Genomic DNA, 18,625 nt, shown 5'->3' on the forward strand with positions numbered 1-18,625 from the left:
TAATGTTACCCAGTGATTTAGTGTAGAGGGAGAAGAGAAGGGGTCCTAGGACCGAGCCCTGGGGGACACCTGTCCGCAGGGGGCGGGTGGCCGACAGGGTCCCTCTCCATGACACTTGGTACAGTAGGAGCGATCATTGAGGTATGTCAGCCATGTCAGCGCAGAGCCAGCCACTCCAATTCCTGCGAGGGCCGTGAGGAGGATCTGATGGTTGACTGTGTCGAAGGCTGCAGATAGATCTAGGAGAATCAGAACAGAGGAGAGGCCTTTCGCTTTTGCTAAGTGAAGTGCCTCTGTGACCGCAATGAGGGCCATTTCTGTGGAGTGGCCAGTCCGGAAGCCAGACTGATTAGGTTCTAGGAGGTCATTCTGTAAAAGATAAGCAGTAAGTTGGTTGGATACAGCACGTTCAAGTGTTTTAGAAAGGAATGAGAGAAGAGAGACAGGACGATAGTTGCCTATGACGGTGGGGTTCAGGGTTGGTTTTTTTATGAGGGGCGTGACTCTGGCTTGTTTTAGGGAGGTGGGGACCACCCCCGAGTTGAGTGAGGAGTTGATGGTTTCAGTTAGGAATGGGAGGATGTCTGGTGCTATGGTCTGGAGGAGTGGGGAGGGTAGCCGGTCCAGCTGGCATGTAGTCGGACGGTTCGACATTACCAGTTTCAGGGTCTCGGCTTCTGTAATGGGAGAGAAAGATGACAGAGTGAAGGATGAGGTTCTCGATTCAGTATTTGGAATGGGTGGGGGTTGGGAGAAGGAGCTGCGGATGTTCTCCACTTTTTCCTCAAAGAAGATCGCGAAGTCTTCGGCAGAGAAAGATGAGGGAGGAGGGGGTGGGTGAGGAGGAAGGACATGGTAGCATGCAGTTTCCGAAGATTCTTGGCAGAGGCCTCGATACTATGTACTATACACTGTACTATAATTCTATAACCTGTAGCATGTCTTCTACTACCTGTACCCCCCCCCCCATGCTGCTATGATGCCTGAATTTCCCCAAGGGGATCAATAATGGAATATCTTATCTTATGACCTCTCAAGCAGATTTGTACCAATCAAATTTAATCATTTGAATTTAATTCCAGTTTGAATCGAGATGATCAGTGAATATCAAGAGGTGGACCCAGTCCGTTACGATTCTGCCATAGAATGATTTCAGATTCAGAGTTGTATTTTGTACCCAGTAGAGTGCATATATATATATATATATATATATATATATATATAGAGAGAGAGATATATAGAGAGAGAGATATATAGAGATCCATATAGACTATAAAAATAAGTGCGTTCAAAATGCATGGGGCTATAAATGTGCACTGTAGCACTCAAGTTCGACACCGTTTGACATTGACAAACAATGTTACTGATCCCTTAGCTGCCAGAGTTGTACCCTTCCTGCTGACCTGTTGAACTTGTAAGTCACTTTGATAAAAGAGTCAGCTAAATGACCAAATGTAAAATGTAAATGTAGGTGGCTCTCATAAGGGGGCATATCTGTAACTTTTCTTCTCCCTCCAGTGTAATGAAAGAGTTGTAGTCAGTCTGGTAACTTGGCCCTGGAGGTCCATCCCTCTGTGTAGCCTATAGTGGACCGTGTTGTTGGATAACTCTGCTTCGCATCTATTCATGTTTGGAAAATTACCTTGTAGCTGAAGTGACTATGAAAGGAAATATTAATGTTGTGGCTTGACGTTACAGATATTACAAATTTCCCCGCAACTGCATAGTTTGCGTTCGCTATAAATAACAGCATTAAGGCTTCGATTGTGGATTTTGCCCTGTCAATATCGACATGCAGAGGTTGCTTTGTGTACCACTAAATACATTGCAGAACTTTTGCGTTCCTGGATCTGCTAGTAACAGACTTATCCAGATTTATTTAACGTTAAATAATTTACGTTTGCATTCTGAGCGAACAGCAGACTTAAACGATGCAGGAAAATATCATGCGATATAGCCCACTATTATGGTTACATATTAAAATAAAATCCATTTGTGACATGAGACTGAATCGATTCAGAATCGTCCGCATCGCAATCTAAGAATCAAATCTTTTCCCCCACCACTAATTACCCCTGTAGTTTGCGAGATTTGCAGCAACTCCACCTGGTGGAGATAATTACCTTTATTTTACCTGAATTGTTTTTGAGTCTAGAAGCGGCCTTCAGTTTAACTCTCACAATTACTCCTTCAGAGCCAAATAAGTCAATCAAGGACATTCTGTGCAACCACTGACTTAAATTATTTCTCTTCCCATTTAACAGACAAAAACCCTGCATTGAGCTGCATTGCTAGCTGACCTGAGGTAAAAGGAAGCCTCCTCTAATCTTTTCACCCAGGGGCATGGTGAGGTTCCACATGATCAACGTGTCTTTGGGCAGGATCTGGGTCAGCGCATCAAATAACTGGTGCAGGTTTTCCTTGTATTCCTCCACCCACTTACGGTTGTACCTGGACATATGGATAATTGGAAAAAAGATTACCGGTATGATGAAATACATTTTCTTTAGAGACTTCCAACAAGCTTTCCAAGAGATTTAAAAAAAATTAAAAATTAAAAAAATTTAAGTAGAATATCCATATTGCTTTGATTCATATTACATGTGGCTCTTGGCATCAGGTTTAAGTAATGGGGATTTCCCCAATACCCTCCGTTATACTGTTATCGGCCAGTTATCCAATAGGCTCTGTTAGCCTGTTATCGGCCAGTTATCCAATACACTCCCGTTAGCCTGTTATCGGCCAGTTATCTATACATCAGTAATGTTGCATACCTACATGCATTTGAATTTTTTACTGCAACTGACTTTGTCCCCCTCATATGTTTCATGTCCTGGGGCTCATGCCTGGCGACTGATAACGCAGAATGTACATAATTATGGCAAAGGAGGGTAGATTTCAATGAATCTTGAATATTGGTCAACTCAATGCCATCACCTGGAGATGTCCCAGACACAAGAGTTGATGATGACCACGTCCGGTTTAAGATCACGGCGAAAGTCATCCAAGATGCTCTGCATGTAGTCCGAGTAGATGCGGGTCAGAAAATAGAATCGCACGAGGTGGTTATTGGACTTGAACTGGCGGACCTCCCGGTAGTTGACACCGTTGTGCATTTGTCCCAAATTACCACCCTCCACCAGGCAGTCCTGCTCGAAGCTCCTCTCGCCCTGAAGGATAGATGGGCGAAGAGGAGAGAGAGAGAAAGGTCGTTGTCCAAAATTTTAAAAAGGGAGAAATGGAATTAAGTTTATTCCTGCCTAAACGATGTCACCCTAAAGTTTAACCCTCACTCTCAGATTCTGTGGCTGAGAGCCTGATCCACTCATTCATCACCTCCCGGTTGGACTACTGCAACGGAGTCCTGTTCGGGGTACCCAGCAAAGCCCTGGACAGGCTCCAGTATGTACAGAACTCAGCTGCCAGGGTTCTCACTCACACCAAGCCCTGGCAGGACATCACCCCCACCCTCATCCACCTCCACTGGCTCCCAGTCAAGTTCCGGATATCCTTCAAACTCCTGCTCCTCACCTAAAAAGTCCCTCCATGCCCTTGCCCCCGATACCCGTCTGATCTCCTCCACCAGCACACTCCCTCCCGGAACCTACGATCCTCTGATCTGGGTCTCATCAACATCCCTCGCACCAGGTTGCGGGCTTTCGGTGACAGAGCCTTCAGCGTGGCGTCCTCTACCCTCTGGAACTCTCCCCCCCTGAAATCCGCAACGCCCCAACCCTGGACACCTTCAAAACTGCTCTCAAAACACACCTTTTCACCAAGGCGTTTTCCCCATTAGTTAGTTTAGGTTCATTATCCCTTACCTGCCCTCACCCCCCCCCCCCCTTTTCCCCCTATTGTATGTTGTAATGTATTGCTGTGAGATTTGCTATGACAGGTCAAGTTACAAACAGTAAGTCCATTGAACTGAACTTTCATTAGGAGGTTTTTTGGGCTCACTTCCCTCTCGAAGTCCTCTCTGCTAGACAGTATGAGAGCTTGCTCTCATACAAGATTCTTTACCTTGGTCTTGAGGTCAGACGAGGACAAGTATTTGTCTTTCTGTAGCAGGAGAACGATGTCCTTGTATACCCCCCGCTGAACTGGAGAGGAGCCGGTAAAATGGTGAATATACACAACAATAATTAAGAGACGGGGCAATGCGTTTGTTTTTAGAGGCAGATACCAATATCCTGTTCCCATAGAAACGACAAATACTGATAGTGATACTAACTGTAAAATTACATTTCACAAATAAAGTTCAAGTTTTGTTTTATTTGTCACATATAAGGTGCATGTACATTATGGTTGTGTATGACCCGCCTGGGATTGTGCTTCATACAGTAAAATAACGTTTTTTTTAAAAGTAACCAAACACTATACAAAATATACAAAACTAAAATGTACAAAATGCAAAAAACCTAAATGCAAAAATGAGGTAGAGCAAATTTATTAAATATGGTGTAATATTTAATCCTGTTAATGTGGTGTAATGTTTGTCCTTCTGTAAATTAATGTAATCAGAACAGAATGACCTCTTTAAATCTAGAACTCAAGACCGAAGCTTATTTGTGAATAGTATTCAATGGCAGAAATGTGTTTATCGTTTTCCACAAAATAACTCATTCAAACATGAAAAATTACTATCAACTAAAAGTATTTGTCAACCAAGACAACCGACCCAAGTGAGCAATAGGGATGAGCACGAGTAATGTTTCCCCAGATCCCGTAATCGCATGAAGTACTCGAGTGCTCAAGCAATTGGTTAGGGAAATCTATTTTTAGAACGCATGGCAGCAGCAATAATGAGATATTGCGTGGAAACACACACACAACCGGTTTTATTACGTCTCACTCTGCACATAACAATGCACAGCAGTATACCCAATGCTTAATACGTGTTGTCAGTCAAAACATTCAGTTACCATTTGTAATAATTACCTCCACTGTCGGCAGCAGGTCTCTCCACTCATGGAACGGCATGGATGTATCCCTATCAATAGTCTATTAGCGCTACACAAAGTGGGTGACATGTTGTTGGCACAATTTGGAAATGCAAACACGAACAGCTGTTTCCATCTTTTAGATAACGCTAAGTTAACAAACTTTTCGCGGTAAAACAAGGGACTAAACACGTTTCGCAATTATGCCCCAATAATGTGGAAGCCCTACCCTCCTTCAAAACCGCTCTCAAAGAGCACCTACGGGTGGCTGCAATTAGAAAAGGGCCCCGGTAAATATCCAAATCCCCCCCTCAGTCCACCCACCCACACAACCCCCTCCAATGTAGTTTCTTCACCTTCGGATGTATATATTTTTTATGATCTCTTTCCTTACACAGTACTGTATATTTGTATGTCATAAATGTCTTGACGAAATAATTTTTCTGGTCTGCATCCTCTTAGCAGTTGTTTGTATTGAGCCGTACTGTATTGTACCCATTCTGCAATCTGTTAATAAAGTTTTCAATCAATCAACATTTAGTGCACCATCCATGCTCCACAGCTTCCTGCAACAAACTCACGCCTGGCTGGATTTCAGAGCGATATTTCAAAGCAAGTTGTTTCATTGGCACAAACAGGCATTTTTGGTGGACGTATTACATTACGTAATAATAATGTTAACCAAATGAAGAATTAATAACAATAAATTGAGGACCCACAAAAATCACTCGAGATCAGTTGAAATGGCAAGTACTCAAGTAATTGATTACTCAAGACCATCCCTAGTGAGCAATGAATAAATTATTTCATTAAAGGGCGATAGTAGTCAACGCCATCACCCAGAAGGACCTTGGCTGGCACCAGTGGGTTAAGGTTAGTTTAGAGGGAGGGATATGTTTCCAATCACATTTTAGATTAAAATTAAGAGTGGCTGAATGAATGAATGATTTTGCAGGCAGGCCAAAAAGTTACCAACCTCTTCCGAGGTCCCACTGGGAATCTAAACACCACCAATGGTGAAAAGTGTAGTTCTTAAACCTTCTGTCTGGAACAGCTAAATTGCAACCAAGAAACTTGACATATGGGTGCCCAGATATTTCCTCAGCCATACCCCACAATAAATCTTAAAATTGTATCAAACGGATCTTTCTCAGAGTGTACAACCATATAGAGTACAATGAAGGGATCTTCTTCAAAGAGGAAATTTAAAAATATAAATGTGAGTGTCTTAAGCCTACTCACTTGAGTCTCCAAGAACTACAACAAACTTGTTATAGAGCAGCTGGCTCGCCTGCTTGTGGCTCACTCGTCTCATTGTCTCCTTCTGCATCAAAAAAATGGGTGGCGCAAGTGTATTAAAGTGAATTGTACATGCTAGGGGCATCAATCAATGAATTAATTAATCAAAGACATCGGAAAATAATTACCATGCACTTATCATAAACGTGCAGATAACTGTACAGATAGGTTGCATTACACAGTAAGCATTAGTCATTACACAGTAAAAAAGAAAAAAAAAAAAAAAGTATTAAGTACTTACCATGCTTAATCGCTTGTGGCCGACTTGCTGACTTGTTCTGCCCGTCCGTCCCTGCTTGGTTGCCGCCCGTTGAACTGGGGCCCAATTTGCAAACTTGCCAGCTAAAAAGCTTTTAAAACCTTAGCTAAACAGTCACTAACGTTGGTCAATTTAACTCGCCTAACGTTAATTAGATAACGGTAGTAAATTACCAATCAATTTGTTGTGACAAATTCAGTGAATTTTTTTTGAAATTTGGAGGGAATGTTAAAAATGGGCCAATATCGACAGCGTTTGTTCGTAACTTTATAAACATGGAAATTGCGACTTACTTTGCAGCCAAGAGTTCTTATTTCGGAAATCCAATGGCTCATTGATTAGCAATACATTTCAAATTGTGGCTAACGTTAACTAATCCCACCTTGGGCAATGAAGACAAATAAAAAAATAAACACTTTAACATACTATTTGCAAAAGGTTAACTGGAATTCCATCAGCGTTCGTTAAATTTGTTTAAAAAATGTGTTAAGACAATATTTGGCTAAAAACATTTGCTAAAAACTCAGTTCAACGAACAACATCCATGCAGGAATTCACCAGACCAGAGTTGACGCCAGATCGGACGAGGTCACCGGTTCACTGCACTTGTCTTGCGCTGCTCACCGGTTTGGCGTGCCTTGAAGCAATACAGGAATCTGCCATCTAGCGACGCCCCCATTACTGCGGTCGCTTTGCGGTGTCTGCTGCTGATTTAACTGCTAGTATAACTGTCCATCATTCAGAGGTCAGTACTGCTGAGGCAAAATAATCTAATTGTGTAGATAGCACTTTTATTAAACTTAGACTGAGCAATTACAAAAAGCTATTTGAATGCCAATCAAAAGGGACTCAGTCCCTTTCCTGAGATTGATTGACTTAGTGTCTCTTTCACACTAGAGGACACATAATATATACTCTGCTGCCGACACTCAACAACCCATACTGCATGAACCCTGAACTTGCCTTTACTCAACCCATGCTTATCTGCTGCCTACAACCTTCTTACATTGCATGAACGACTATCTTCATTGTACCACCATATAAAACCATGTAGCACTTTATGATAGCATTGTCCAACAACACTGACACTGTACACATTGCATATTCATCTATTTATATCTATATCTATGCCTGTGTATGTATATTCGTGCTGTACTCATGCTGTATTCATACATTTATCTGTGCACTTATACACATGTATGTACACTGTACACTAGTTGTATGTCTGTGCACTTTACTGCTACTTGCACTCTGGTTGGATGCCAACTGCATTTTGTTGTACTTATACTGTACAGTGACAATAAATGTAATATATTGATTGATTGATTGATTGATTGAAAACTTTATTAACAGATTGCAGAATGGGTACAGTACAGTACAGCTCAATACATACAATTGTTAAGGGGATGCAGACCAGAGAAAGACTTTCGTCTTGTTTACATCAGGGTCCCCCATTTTCAATTCATCATAACATATATGACATACACGACATACAGATAGACAGTACTGCTACATCTATACATTTATGACATACCAGATTTACAAATACAGTACTGTTTGTGATACAAAAAGAGTCTAGAAAAGAGAGTATATACATTTGACGTAGAAACTGTACATTGGAGGAGGTTGGGTAGGTGGGGGACACTGTACAAGCAAAACTGTACATTGGAATATTGACGAAACCATACTTGGTCATTTAATGTACATTGGGGTTAGGACATTTACAGGGGCCAGTTTCGAATTGCAGTCTCCCGTAGGTGTTCTTTGAGAGTGGTTTTGAAAGTGGGTAGTGATTCACATTCCTTTACAGCTGTGGGTAGGGCGTTCCACATTGATGCAGCATAATTGCGAAATGTGTTTAGTCCCTTGTTTGAGCCGAATCTGGGTTTAACATGATTTGTGGAGTTCCCTCTGGTGTTGTGATCGTGGTATTCACTGACCTTTGGGAAGTATTTTGACATGTACATGGGTACCTTGGTCGTGTAGTGTATCTTGTAGACCAGGCCCATTGCAAGTTGCTGTACTCTGTCGTCTACTCTAAGCCATCCTAGGAGGTCAACGTGGGCAGGGGTGAGGTGGGTTCTAGGAGTAAGGTCAAGCAGTAGTCTGACCAGTTTGTTTTGAGATGTTTATAGGCTCTGGGTACTGCTAGCCTTGAAATGGAAAGTCCTGTGAGACTTTGACCAAGCTCACGTTTGTTCTCGTCAGCTGGCAATTGACACTTCAGGTGCTGATTACAGCAGCAGAGGAGGTCGCGTGAATACTTTCGGCAGCCAACATGCCCTTCCGCGTTGCTCTGATTGGCGTGCTGCCCCACTGGTTTTTAAGGTATGAGCAGGCTAAACACTATAATTTGATAGATATGTTCACCCTTGCCGACTTCCATTTAATGTCTCTATCTTTTGTGTAGACGTGTGGCATGTGGCCAACCACCCGGCCTTGTGTCTGGGAGCACAGTTGTTGGCTCATGGCAATCAGGAGCTTGAGGTGGGCGTGACACTTTAATTTATGTGTTTGTGTGACGATGTGTATGCTATGAGATGATATATTATGATGCTATAAATTAACAATTGTTTGTATTTTCAGGCTGTACCGACACGGCGTGTAGGGCAGCCACTGTTTTTCCTCTTTTTAATTTCTCTGTACGTCCTCAAGTAATTTCCTTTTTAGAGTTTTAATTAGTTTCCATTTTGTACCTCTGTGCCATCTGGCCGCTTTATTTTATTGGTTATTCTATCCAGCAGTGCAGTGATGTTTTGTATTTATTACAAGTGCTGTGTGTGTGTGCTCTAGAGGTGCAGTGCTGATTGGGTGTACAATATTCTTTTTAATTACTAGTAGTGGTGGTCTAGATTGGTCCAGTTGTGTATGATTCCTTTTTAGTGTTTTTATTTAATAAAGTGTCAAATCTTGAATACAAAAACCTCTGTTGTACGCCTGTTCTTTTATTTTATTAGAATCCCTGTGCTGTGTGGGCTAGGAACTCAGTAGAACATAAATGTGTAACAATGAATGAGGGTCTCAGTCTCTCCCCTTAACAGAGTGGCGCACGCAGTTTATATATTCAACCATTAAGGTTACATACAGTACAATGAAGGGATCTTCTTCAAAGAGGAAAATAATAAACAATATAAAAAGTGTCTTAAGCCTACTCACTTGAGCCTCCAAGAACTACAACAAACTTGTTATAGAGCAGCTGGCTCGCCTGCTTGTGGCTCACTCGTCTCATTGTCTCCTTCTGCATCAAAAAGGTTAGTCATTGACTGAAACATGTAGTATTTTGATAGATGTCATACAGTATCAGTTCATGGGTGGCGCAGGTGTATTAAAAGTAAATTGTACATGCTAGGGGCATCAATCAATTAATCAAAGACAGAAAAATAATTACCATGCACTGACCATGAACTTGCAGATAACTGTATAAATAGGTTGCATTACACAGTAAAAGATGATTAAGTAGGCCTACATACCATGGTTAATCGCTTGTGGCTGACTTGCTAGATGTATTCTCGTTTTTTTGAGCCTGCTAGTGTAACGGGGAAGCCCGTGGGTATGTCCACAGTCACGGAAACAGGTGTGTTGACGAGTGACTGTGGCAGTGCGAGCTGGTAAATTAAACTCACTTCCCCATAACAGGGTTAACAGACGCATAGGTACGGTAGTTAGGAGTGAATTCACTTCTTAGTGCAGCGGTCTGTGTCGTCGCCCGCGGACGCGGGAGCCCCCTGTTCGACTCCCCCTCGGTACATTCTCATTTAACATCAAACACAACGCAGACCAGTATGATCCGTCACACTAGCTTTGAAAGTTGAGACCTGCCGTGTTCACTATTTAGTCAGACATTCTTGTAAAATACACAATATTTCCCAAGGAATTGGAGCCAAATTGAACCTATTGGTTCCTTTGTACCTCCACTATGATTGGTCAGGTTATGCTGATTGTCAAATGTATGTCCTGGTAGATTAACCCTAAACGCTGTTTATTAATGTCTTGATAAATTACTGCATAGGAGCTACAACTGTGCATCTATACTCTTATTATGTTTATTTTAGAAGAAGACTCACAAACACACATTTCCCACAGCATTCTGATCATAAAAAAATAAAATAAAAGACTGACAAAATTAGATTTTCTGTAGACATTCTACTTATAGAACAATCTTTTGGTGCACATTGCACTCTTCTGGTGTGATATAGAATCACAAATATTTACACCTAAAAAGGTTGATTGATTGAAAACGTTATTAACAGATTGCAGAAATGGTACAATACAGTACGACTCAATACAAACAACTGCTAAGAGGATGTAGACCAGAAAAAGACTTTCGTCTTGTTTACATAAGGGTCCTCCATTTTCAATTCATCAAGACATTTATGACATACATGACATACAAATATACAGTACTGTGTAAGAAAAAGAGATCATAAAAATATATACACCCGAAGGGGAAGAAACTGTACATTGGAGGGGGTTGTGTGGGAGGGGGGGATTTTGACATTTACCGGGGCCAGTTTCTAATTGCAGCCACCCGTAGGTGCTCTTTGAGAGCTGTTTTGAAGGATGGTAGGGATTCACATTCCTTTACGGCTGTGGGTAGGGCGTTCCACATTATTGTGGCATAATTGCGAAAAGTGTTTAGTCCCTTGTTTGAGCCGAATCTGGGTTGCACATGATTTGTAGAACTCCCTCTGGTGTTGTGGTCGTGGACTTCACTGACCTTTGGGAAGTAATTTGACATGTACATGGGTACCTTAGTGGTGTAGTGTATCTTGTAGACCAGGCCCATTGCAAGTTGCTGTACTCTGTCATCTACTCTAAGCCATCCTAGGTTGTCAAAATGAGCAGGGGTAAGGTGGGTTTTAGGAGTAAGGCCAAGCTGTAGTCTGACCAGTTTGTTTTGTGATGTTTGTAGCCTTGTTTTAGGGCCTTTGAGGTGCTTTGCTACCATGAGGTGCAAGCATAGTTGTAGAACCCTTGAATGAGTGCTCCTGTTAGAGTCTTCAGGGTATTCTTGTTTACCAGAAAGGATATCCTGTACAAGAATCTTGTTCGTTGGTTGACTTTTTTGATTACATTGGTTGCCATTTTGTCACAGGAAAGATTTGCCTCTAGGATGGAACCCAGGTAGGTTATTTCATCTTTCCTTATATTTCAACATTTTACTCAATACATCTTTAATATCCTTCAATACAAAGGGGAGCTCCAGTAGCTCACCGCGTACCTCAAGCGCTATTTCGGCGCCGGGGACAACCGTGCTCGTCACGGATCTGGGGTTTAGCGAGTTCGAATCCCGGACTGCAGCCGTGCCTTTCCCAGAGTGTCTTCCCCCCCATCTGTACCCATTCAAAAAAAAATTATTATTATTATTATTATTATTTAAAAAAAATAAATATCCTTCAATACATACATACTCTTTAAATGGCAGTCGTTTTGTAAGCTTACAAACTACAATTCTATTAGACAATCGTATCCAATCTGGCTTCAGAACATCCCACTCCACTGACACATGCCTTCTCTATTTAAACGACCACATCAAACAAGAGGTGGACGCGGGAAAATACTGCAGCATGGTCATGCTGGACCTACAAAAGGCCTTCGACACTGTCAATCACACCATTCTGATTGACAAGCTAAAAGCAATGGGTTTTGATAGTCTATCAGTGAGCTGGATGCAATCCTACCTGGAGGGGAGAGAACAGATGGTGGAGGTAAACGGTACCCTATTCCCCCCTCTCCCAGTGAGCTGTGGTGTTCCACAAGGAAGCATACTAGGACTGCTACTGTTCCTAATTTATGCAAGTGACATGTCGTCAGCTTGTGACTGCAACTTGTTCCTGTTTGCGGACGACTCAGCCCTGCTGGTCTCTGACAAGAACAAGTTACAGGTTGAAAAAACCCTCAGCTCGGAACTAGGCAAAATCTGCATATGGCTCGCTGATAACAAACTATCATTACACATGGGCAAAACAGAGTCCATTATCTTCGGTTCAAATAACAAACTCAGCAAGACCGACGGCTTCTCAGTTACAGTGGGTGACAATATTGTCACAAGGAAAGATGAAATTACCTACCTGGGTTCCATCCTAGAGGCGAATCTTTCCTGTGACAAAATGGCATCCAATGTAATAAAAAAAAGTCAACCAACGAACTCGATTCTTGTACCGGATCTCCTCTCTGGTAAACAAGAATACCCTGAAGACTCTGGCAGGAGCACTCATTCAAGGGTACTACGACTATGCTTGCACCTCATGGTATACCAAAGCACCTCAAAGGCGCTAAAAACAAAATTACAAACATCTCAAAACAAACTGGTCAGACTACTGCTTGACCTTACTCCTAGAACCCACCTCACCCCTGCCCACTTTGACAACCTAGGATGGCTTAGAGTAGACGACAGAGTACAGCAACTTGCAATGGGCCTGGTCTACAAGATACACTACATGACCAAGGTACCCATGTACATGTCAAAATACTTCCCAAAGGTCAGTGAATACCACGATCACAACACCAGAGGGAGCTCCACAAATCATGTTAAACCCAGATTCGGCTCAAACAAGGGACTAAACATGTTTAGCAATTATGCCACATCAATGTGGAACGCCCTACCCAAAGCTGTAAAGGAATGTGAATCACTACCCACTTTCAAAACCACTCTCAAAGAACACCTACGGGAGACTGCAATTCGAAACTGGCCCCTGTAAATGTCCTAACCCAACCCCATCCAATGTACAGTAAATTACCAAGTATGGTTTTGTCAATATTCCAATGTACAGTTTTGCTTGTACAGTGTCCCCCACCAACCCCTCCTACCCAACCCCCCCCCCCCCCCCCCAACCACCTCCAATGTACAGCCCCCCCCCCCCCCCCACCCAACCCCACCCCACCTACCCAACCTCCTCCAATGTACAGTTTCTACATCAAATGTATATACTCTCTTTTCTGGACTCTTTTTGTATCACAAACAGTACTGTATTTGCAAATCTGGTATATCATAAATGTATAGATGTAGCAGTACTGTCTATCTGTATGTCGTGTGTGTCATATATGTTATGATGAATTGAAAATGGGGGACCCTGATGTAAACAAGACGAAAGTCTTTCTCTGGTCTGCATCCCCTTAACAATTGAGCTGTAATGTACTGTACCCATTCTGCAATCTGTATCTGTTAATAAAGTTTTCAATCAATCAATCAATCAATTTGAATATTCATTTTTATATACGAGAAACCACAAAGGTCTGTCCAGTAACGATTTACATTAACTGGACACTTAATTGCTTATTATGCATCTATTGATGTATTCATGTGAAATAACATTATCATTACACCTTCATAACTCCTCTATTAATGTATCAATAGATCAGTCAGTAGTGTAGTCTAATGTTACGATTCCTGGAACGTTTCGCTGGCATGTCGGTGGTAGAGAGGAGTAGAACCCAGAATGCAGACTTGAGGTAGTGGCGGATGAAATAGATGAAGCACGAGTCGTGGATGAAAGTAATAAGTTCTTTATTGAACGTGGAAAACAATACAAAACGGACTCACAGGGAATACGGAGAACATAAAAGGTTGACAGCACACAGGACGAGGGTAACATGAACAATGATCCAGCACAGGAGGGCAGGGCAGACAACACTAATATACACAGACTAATTGACACATGAGGGTGATTGGGAACAAGACACAGCTGTGTGGGAAAGACTGAACAACCTGGGGTAACATACTGAAACATGATGAGACTAAATAACACATAGATACCGACACAGAGGGAGAATACACTAGACTAGACAATGGGGCACAACACAGACAATAGATACACAGACAACAGATACGTGAGCATAACAAATAACAAATTAATAAACATAGACAAACACAAATGCAGTGGTGTATTTGTCGCGGGTGGGGTTATATGGGTGTCTGTATGGGGGTGTGGATGTACCTGCGGGATCCCAAGAGGAGGACGTGTCCCGGGATGGTCTGGAAGAGGACCTAAAGGCTTACCTGGCTGATATAACAGGCAAGTGTATATCGGCCTATGATGGGTATTCGAATCACCGTCACTGTACTGCACCATGCTGTCCCTGCTTTCTTGTCTAGACGGAGTTCAGGAAGTCCCGGTGGGAGAGTGGAGAGCCGTTTTGGGAGGATGGAGATTTTGTGCAAGACAGCTACAGCAGGCGAGTGCAGGACCACCAGGGGGGGGTAGCTTACTTAACGTCATGCAGTCTACACATGTGTGCCCTCTTTCTTACGCAGCTGGGGAGCGTCGTTGGAGGGAGCAAGAAGTGGATTGGCTGGCTGGCGTGGCGGGGCGGTGCCCGGAAGTACTGGTGCTGTTGAAAGGAGGATCAATGGTGGACAGTAGCAGAACGAAACGGGAGTCGAGAGGACGACGCCAGAGGACGCGGAGCTGCAAGAGTACGAGGACACGCGACTCTTTTTGTCTTGTGCTTTTCTCCAGTGGAACATTTTCCTATTGTCGACTGCAGTGTTCCCCCCCGCTGTGGAACGGGTGGAGCCTCAGACAGGAGAGACATTGTCGCAGCACTGCACGCCGTGAGTAAATGGATACAAGATATCAGAATACGCGCCTGACAAGCGAACTGTTTCCCGAGTGGTAAATGAAGAAATAGAAGAACAGTGACTGCATTGGAATTAGGAATATTATTAGTAGCGTGGAGCTGAAGATTATCAGAACGGCATGCAGTAAGCCAGTAAAACTGTAGAAGATTTGAACCCAGTATTTTGGACACTCCATCCTCTGTGAACTACCTCTCTCTCTTTGTCGTATCATATGGAGAATATCTAATTTGTGCATTGTGACGAACCCGGGAACGGGGGGACCTTGCTATTACTGACTTTGCCTTCCATTACAGGCGGGAGGACATTATTATACGCCTGGTGCTTGGAGTATACTAAAACACCCCAGTACGGACAGAGCGGTTTTAGCCCGAAGGCGTGAGGGACTACGGGAGCGGACGGGGGTGGCGTCCTTCCGGCCCTCACCTTCGGGCCCCAGTCATAACTAAACCCTTTTTTGTAGTGTTTGTAAACTCAGCGCTTCCACTGCCCAAACCTAGGTTAGGATATGAGAGGAGTATTCTAGGCCTAGTCACCACCCCTAGCGGTGAGCAGCCCCCACTATTTTATCCCAGCCCCCTTAGTTGCTGTGTGACACTTAGTGTGTATTTGCATAATATGTTCCATATAATCATTTGCCGTGGCTCCCCGAGAGATGGTGTGATATTGATACCTATTTTAGGCTATTTGCAGTGAACCGTGTTTTGAGGTGTGGTGTGATTCTAGACTAGTGTGTGATAGTCATAGACCCATGTGCAGGGCAAACCCTTTTATTCACGTGTGTAGTGCCTCAGGGGCGGGGATAGGTAGCGTGGGTGGGAGCAACAGCCTGGGGGTGGGTTGACAGGGCATTGAGCGCTTCCTCCTTTTAACTACCCTAGGCCTAGGAGGCGTGGGTCTTTTAAATAGGCTAACTACTAATTATTTATGTAAAGTATAACCATTGTATTAGATATCTATTTTTCCTACAATAAAAGCTTTCTTACTGATTCTCGGAGCATTCTCCCGTGTCTGTTTGTGGTCTTGGGGGAATTCGTGGTGGTACAGTAGGTCGGCTGACCCCTTTGGGAAGTGTATCCGTGCATTTAGAAGTGTACACCTTAGCCTTAGACCTGGATACTTCCCGTGGGGGTCTGGTGACATATTTTGGCGTAGTCGGTAGGATTTCCCCATAGTCCACAGCAAACATGGTCGATGAGAATGTTAGAGAAACTGGGATGCAAGCAGTCATGATGCCCTGGTACTTGGGGTCGCATTGGGTTCCTAAGTTTAGTGGAGAACAGGGGACCACTAAATATAGTCAATGGCTAACCCAGGTGGAGGCCTTTTTGCGAGCACAGACTTTACCCCCCCCCCCCCCCCCCCACAGGGAATAGAATTCCTGTTTAGCTTGTAGCGGTGTCCACTTATAGTGCCTATAACCTTTACCGTTGGGCGCCAGACAGGTCTAACCCCTGCCAATGAAGATAAAAATACCTTTTTGATTTGGTTAATTAGGCCTATAGCTCCGGCATAAGACTGTACCACATAAGACAAATAATAATAATAATTTTCATTAGACAAATAATATAATAATTTTCATTAGACAAATAATATAATAATTTGATTTATAGGTCTGGACTAATGGCCAAGATAATTACTAGGTGAGTTTGATAACAAAGAAACACTCAGGAGTCATGCCCAATTCAGTCAAAATGTCCATGTATTGGATATTAGTCAAAATCATAAGAAAACTCTTAGAACACAAAACAATTCATTTACAGACCAGTTCGTTCACGCAGTTCAGTGCATTGGGTGAACAGGTATAGGCATTTGCCAATAGTTCCAAATGTCAAAGAGTTCGTGATGACCACCATGCAACTGTGTGAATGAACGAAAAAATAGAAAGTCTCTAACGAAAATATGTGTGTGTGTGTGTGTGTGTGCGTGTGTGTGTGTGTGTGGGTGTGTGATGCGAGAGTATAGGGGAAAAGAGGGGCGTTGGACTTGGGCTGGAGGGGTAGAGAGAGATGTTTGGCTTGGGCTGAAGGGAGAGAGAGAGCGATAGAGGCGCGTTTGGCCTCGGCTATGTGTCGCCGTCGTTAGGAAGCTTGGAGAGGGGAATGTTTGAGTCGGAGACGCTTGCGTCACAGCCTCAGAACAGGAGCGCGACCAACAGTGCAGCGTGTACTTTACCGCACCGAAGTCCGCGTTGGGTGAAGATGACCAGGTCGTAGACGTCCGGACTATCCCCGTTTCTCATCCATCCCGTGTTAGGTAATGTTTACTGGCGCGTTTTCAACTTCTCTAACTCCGGTTCACGTTCTCCTGCTCCTCACATCGGCTGCACGTCTTCTTTCAGGTAAACAACATTCAAACTCGCCGCTCTCACTTCCGCGTCATGACTTCGCACGTCTCCTGTCTCACGTCTCACCAGGCCAACCCCCCACCGTCTGACGTCTCACCTCTTATCCGCTATCAGATCCCAGATGAGCGCATCCGTAATTGACAGACATAAAGGGACAGGCGCACTTTTACCTGGCAGGTTAAAGCCGCTCTGTCACAAGCTCCCTTGATGGCCCTGCACAAGTGACCGGTTCAGGAGGTATGATGGAGGCCCTACAGAGACCAACCATGGTGGGTCGCTGTCCAGAGGTAGAGGTCCTGATTCGGGGCAAGAAGATACCCTGTGTGCTGGACACGGGTTCACAGGTGACTATGTTTGGCAAATCATTCTTTCAGCGCCATTTCGGGGGCGAAGGGTTCCAGGGGTCCGGAGGACTACCCTGGCTGACCCTGCAAGCTGCCAATGGACTACAGATTCCGTTTGTGGGCTACGTGGTTCTGGACTTTACCATCGGTGGTATTGAGGTACTGGGTCGGGGAGTGGTGATTGTAAACGATGACTGTATTAGTACGGAATATGGGTTGTTGGGCATGAACGTTATCTCAGAATGTTGGGAGGGCATATTTCAGGGGGGACACCCGGGGCGGGAAGCTTTCACATCCACTGCCCGGAGGGTGTGGGAAAAGGCGTTTAACCTTTGTCAGCAGGTACAAAGCACCCCCCCAGCCGATGTGGCCAGTGGCACAGCTAGACTGCGGCGGCAGGCCCCTGTCCTGGTGCCCCCCGAGTCGGAGATCGTGGTTAGAGGTTAGTCCACGGATGAGTCGCCTGGACTGCCCGGTGTTGGTGGAAGACCACACTGACCTGGTGGTAGGAGAGCGTGGCTGGCGAGTAGCTCGGTCCATCAGCTGGGTATGGGGGGGTAAGGTGCCACTGCGTATTTGTAACCCCCACCTCTCCTCTGTGCTAATCCCCAGCGGTGCTCCCTGGCCACAGTGTCACTGGTCCCCCTGCAGGATATCCATGGGACCAACCAGCTGATTCTGAGAGACACCGGCCCTGGGGTGGTAGAAGTGGACGTGCGTCGAGTAGCTGAACCCCCCCTTGCCGACCACCCGGCCCTAGATCTGAGAGGAGAGGGACTGACCGGAGACCAAGAGGCTAAGCTCGCGGCCCTGCTGCGCCGATGGACCCATGTATTCGCTGCACACAAGGAGGACTTC

The 18,625-nt window shown here is 44.1% G+C and overlaps 1 protein-coding gene across 2 annotated transcripts in view; it reads right to left on the reverse strand.

Moving 5' to 3' along the window:
• Window positions 1-7,019, reverse strand: part of fam113 (family with sequence similarity 113) — a 51,411-nt gene extending 44,392 nt beyond the window's left edge. For both annotated transcript variants that reach the window (XM_084332639.1, XM_084332638.1), the window contains exons 1-5: window positions 6,481-7,019; window positions 6,183-6,264; window positions 4,021-4,100; window positions 2,938-3,170; window positions 2,301-2,451 (exon numbers count right to left, since the gene is read on the reverse strand). In XM_084332639.1, the coding sequence (XP_084188765.1) occupies window positions 2,301-2,451; window positions 2,938-3,170; window positions 4,021-4,100; window positions 6,183-6,264; window positions 6,481-6,483 (549 nt within the window). In that variant the 5' untranslated portion in view covers window positions 6,484-7,019. The remainder of the gene's footprint in view (window positions 1-2,300; window positions 2,452-2,937; window positions 3,171-4,020; window positions 4,101-6,182; window positions 6,265-6,480) is intronic.
• Between the last annotated feature and the right edge of the window lie 11,606 nt (window positions 7,020-18,625).

The sequence above is a fragment of the Notolepis coatsorum genome (genome assembly GCF_963971535.1).
Source record: "Notolepis coatsorum genome assembly, chromosome: 17".
In the NCBI taxonomy this organism is placed as follows: Eukaryota; Metazoa; Chordata; class Actinopteri; order Aulopiformes; family Paralepididae; genus Notolepis; species Notolepis coatsorum.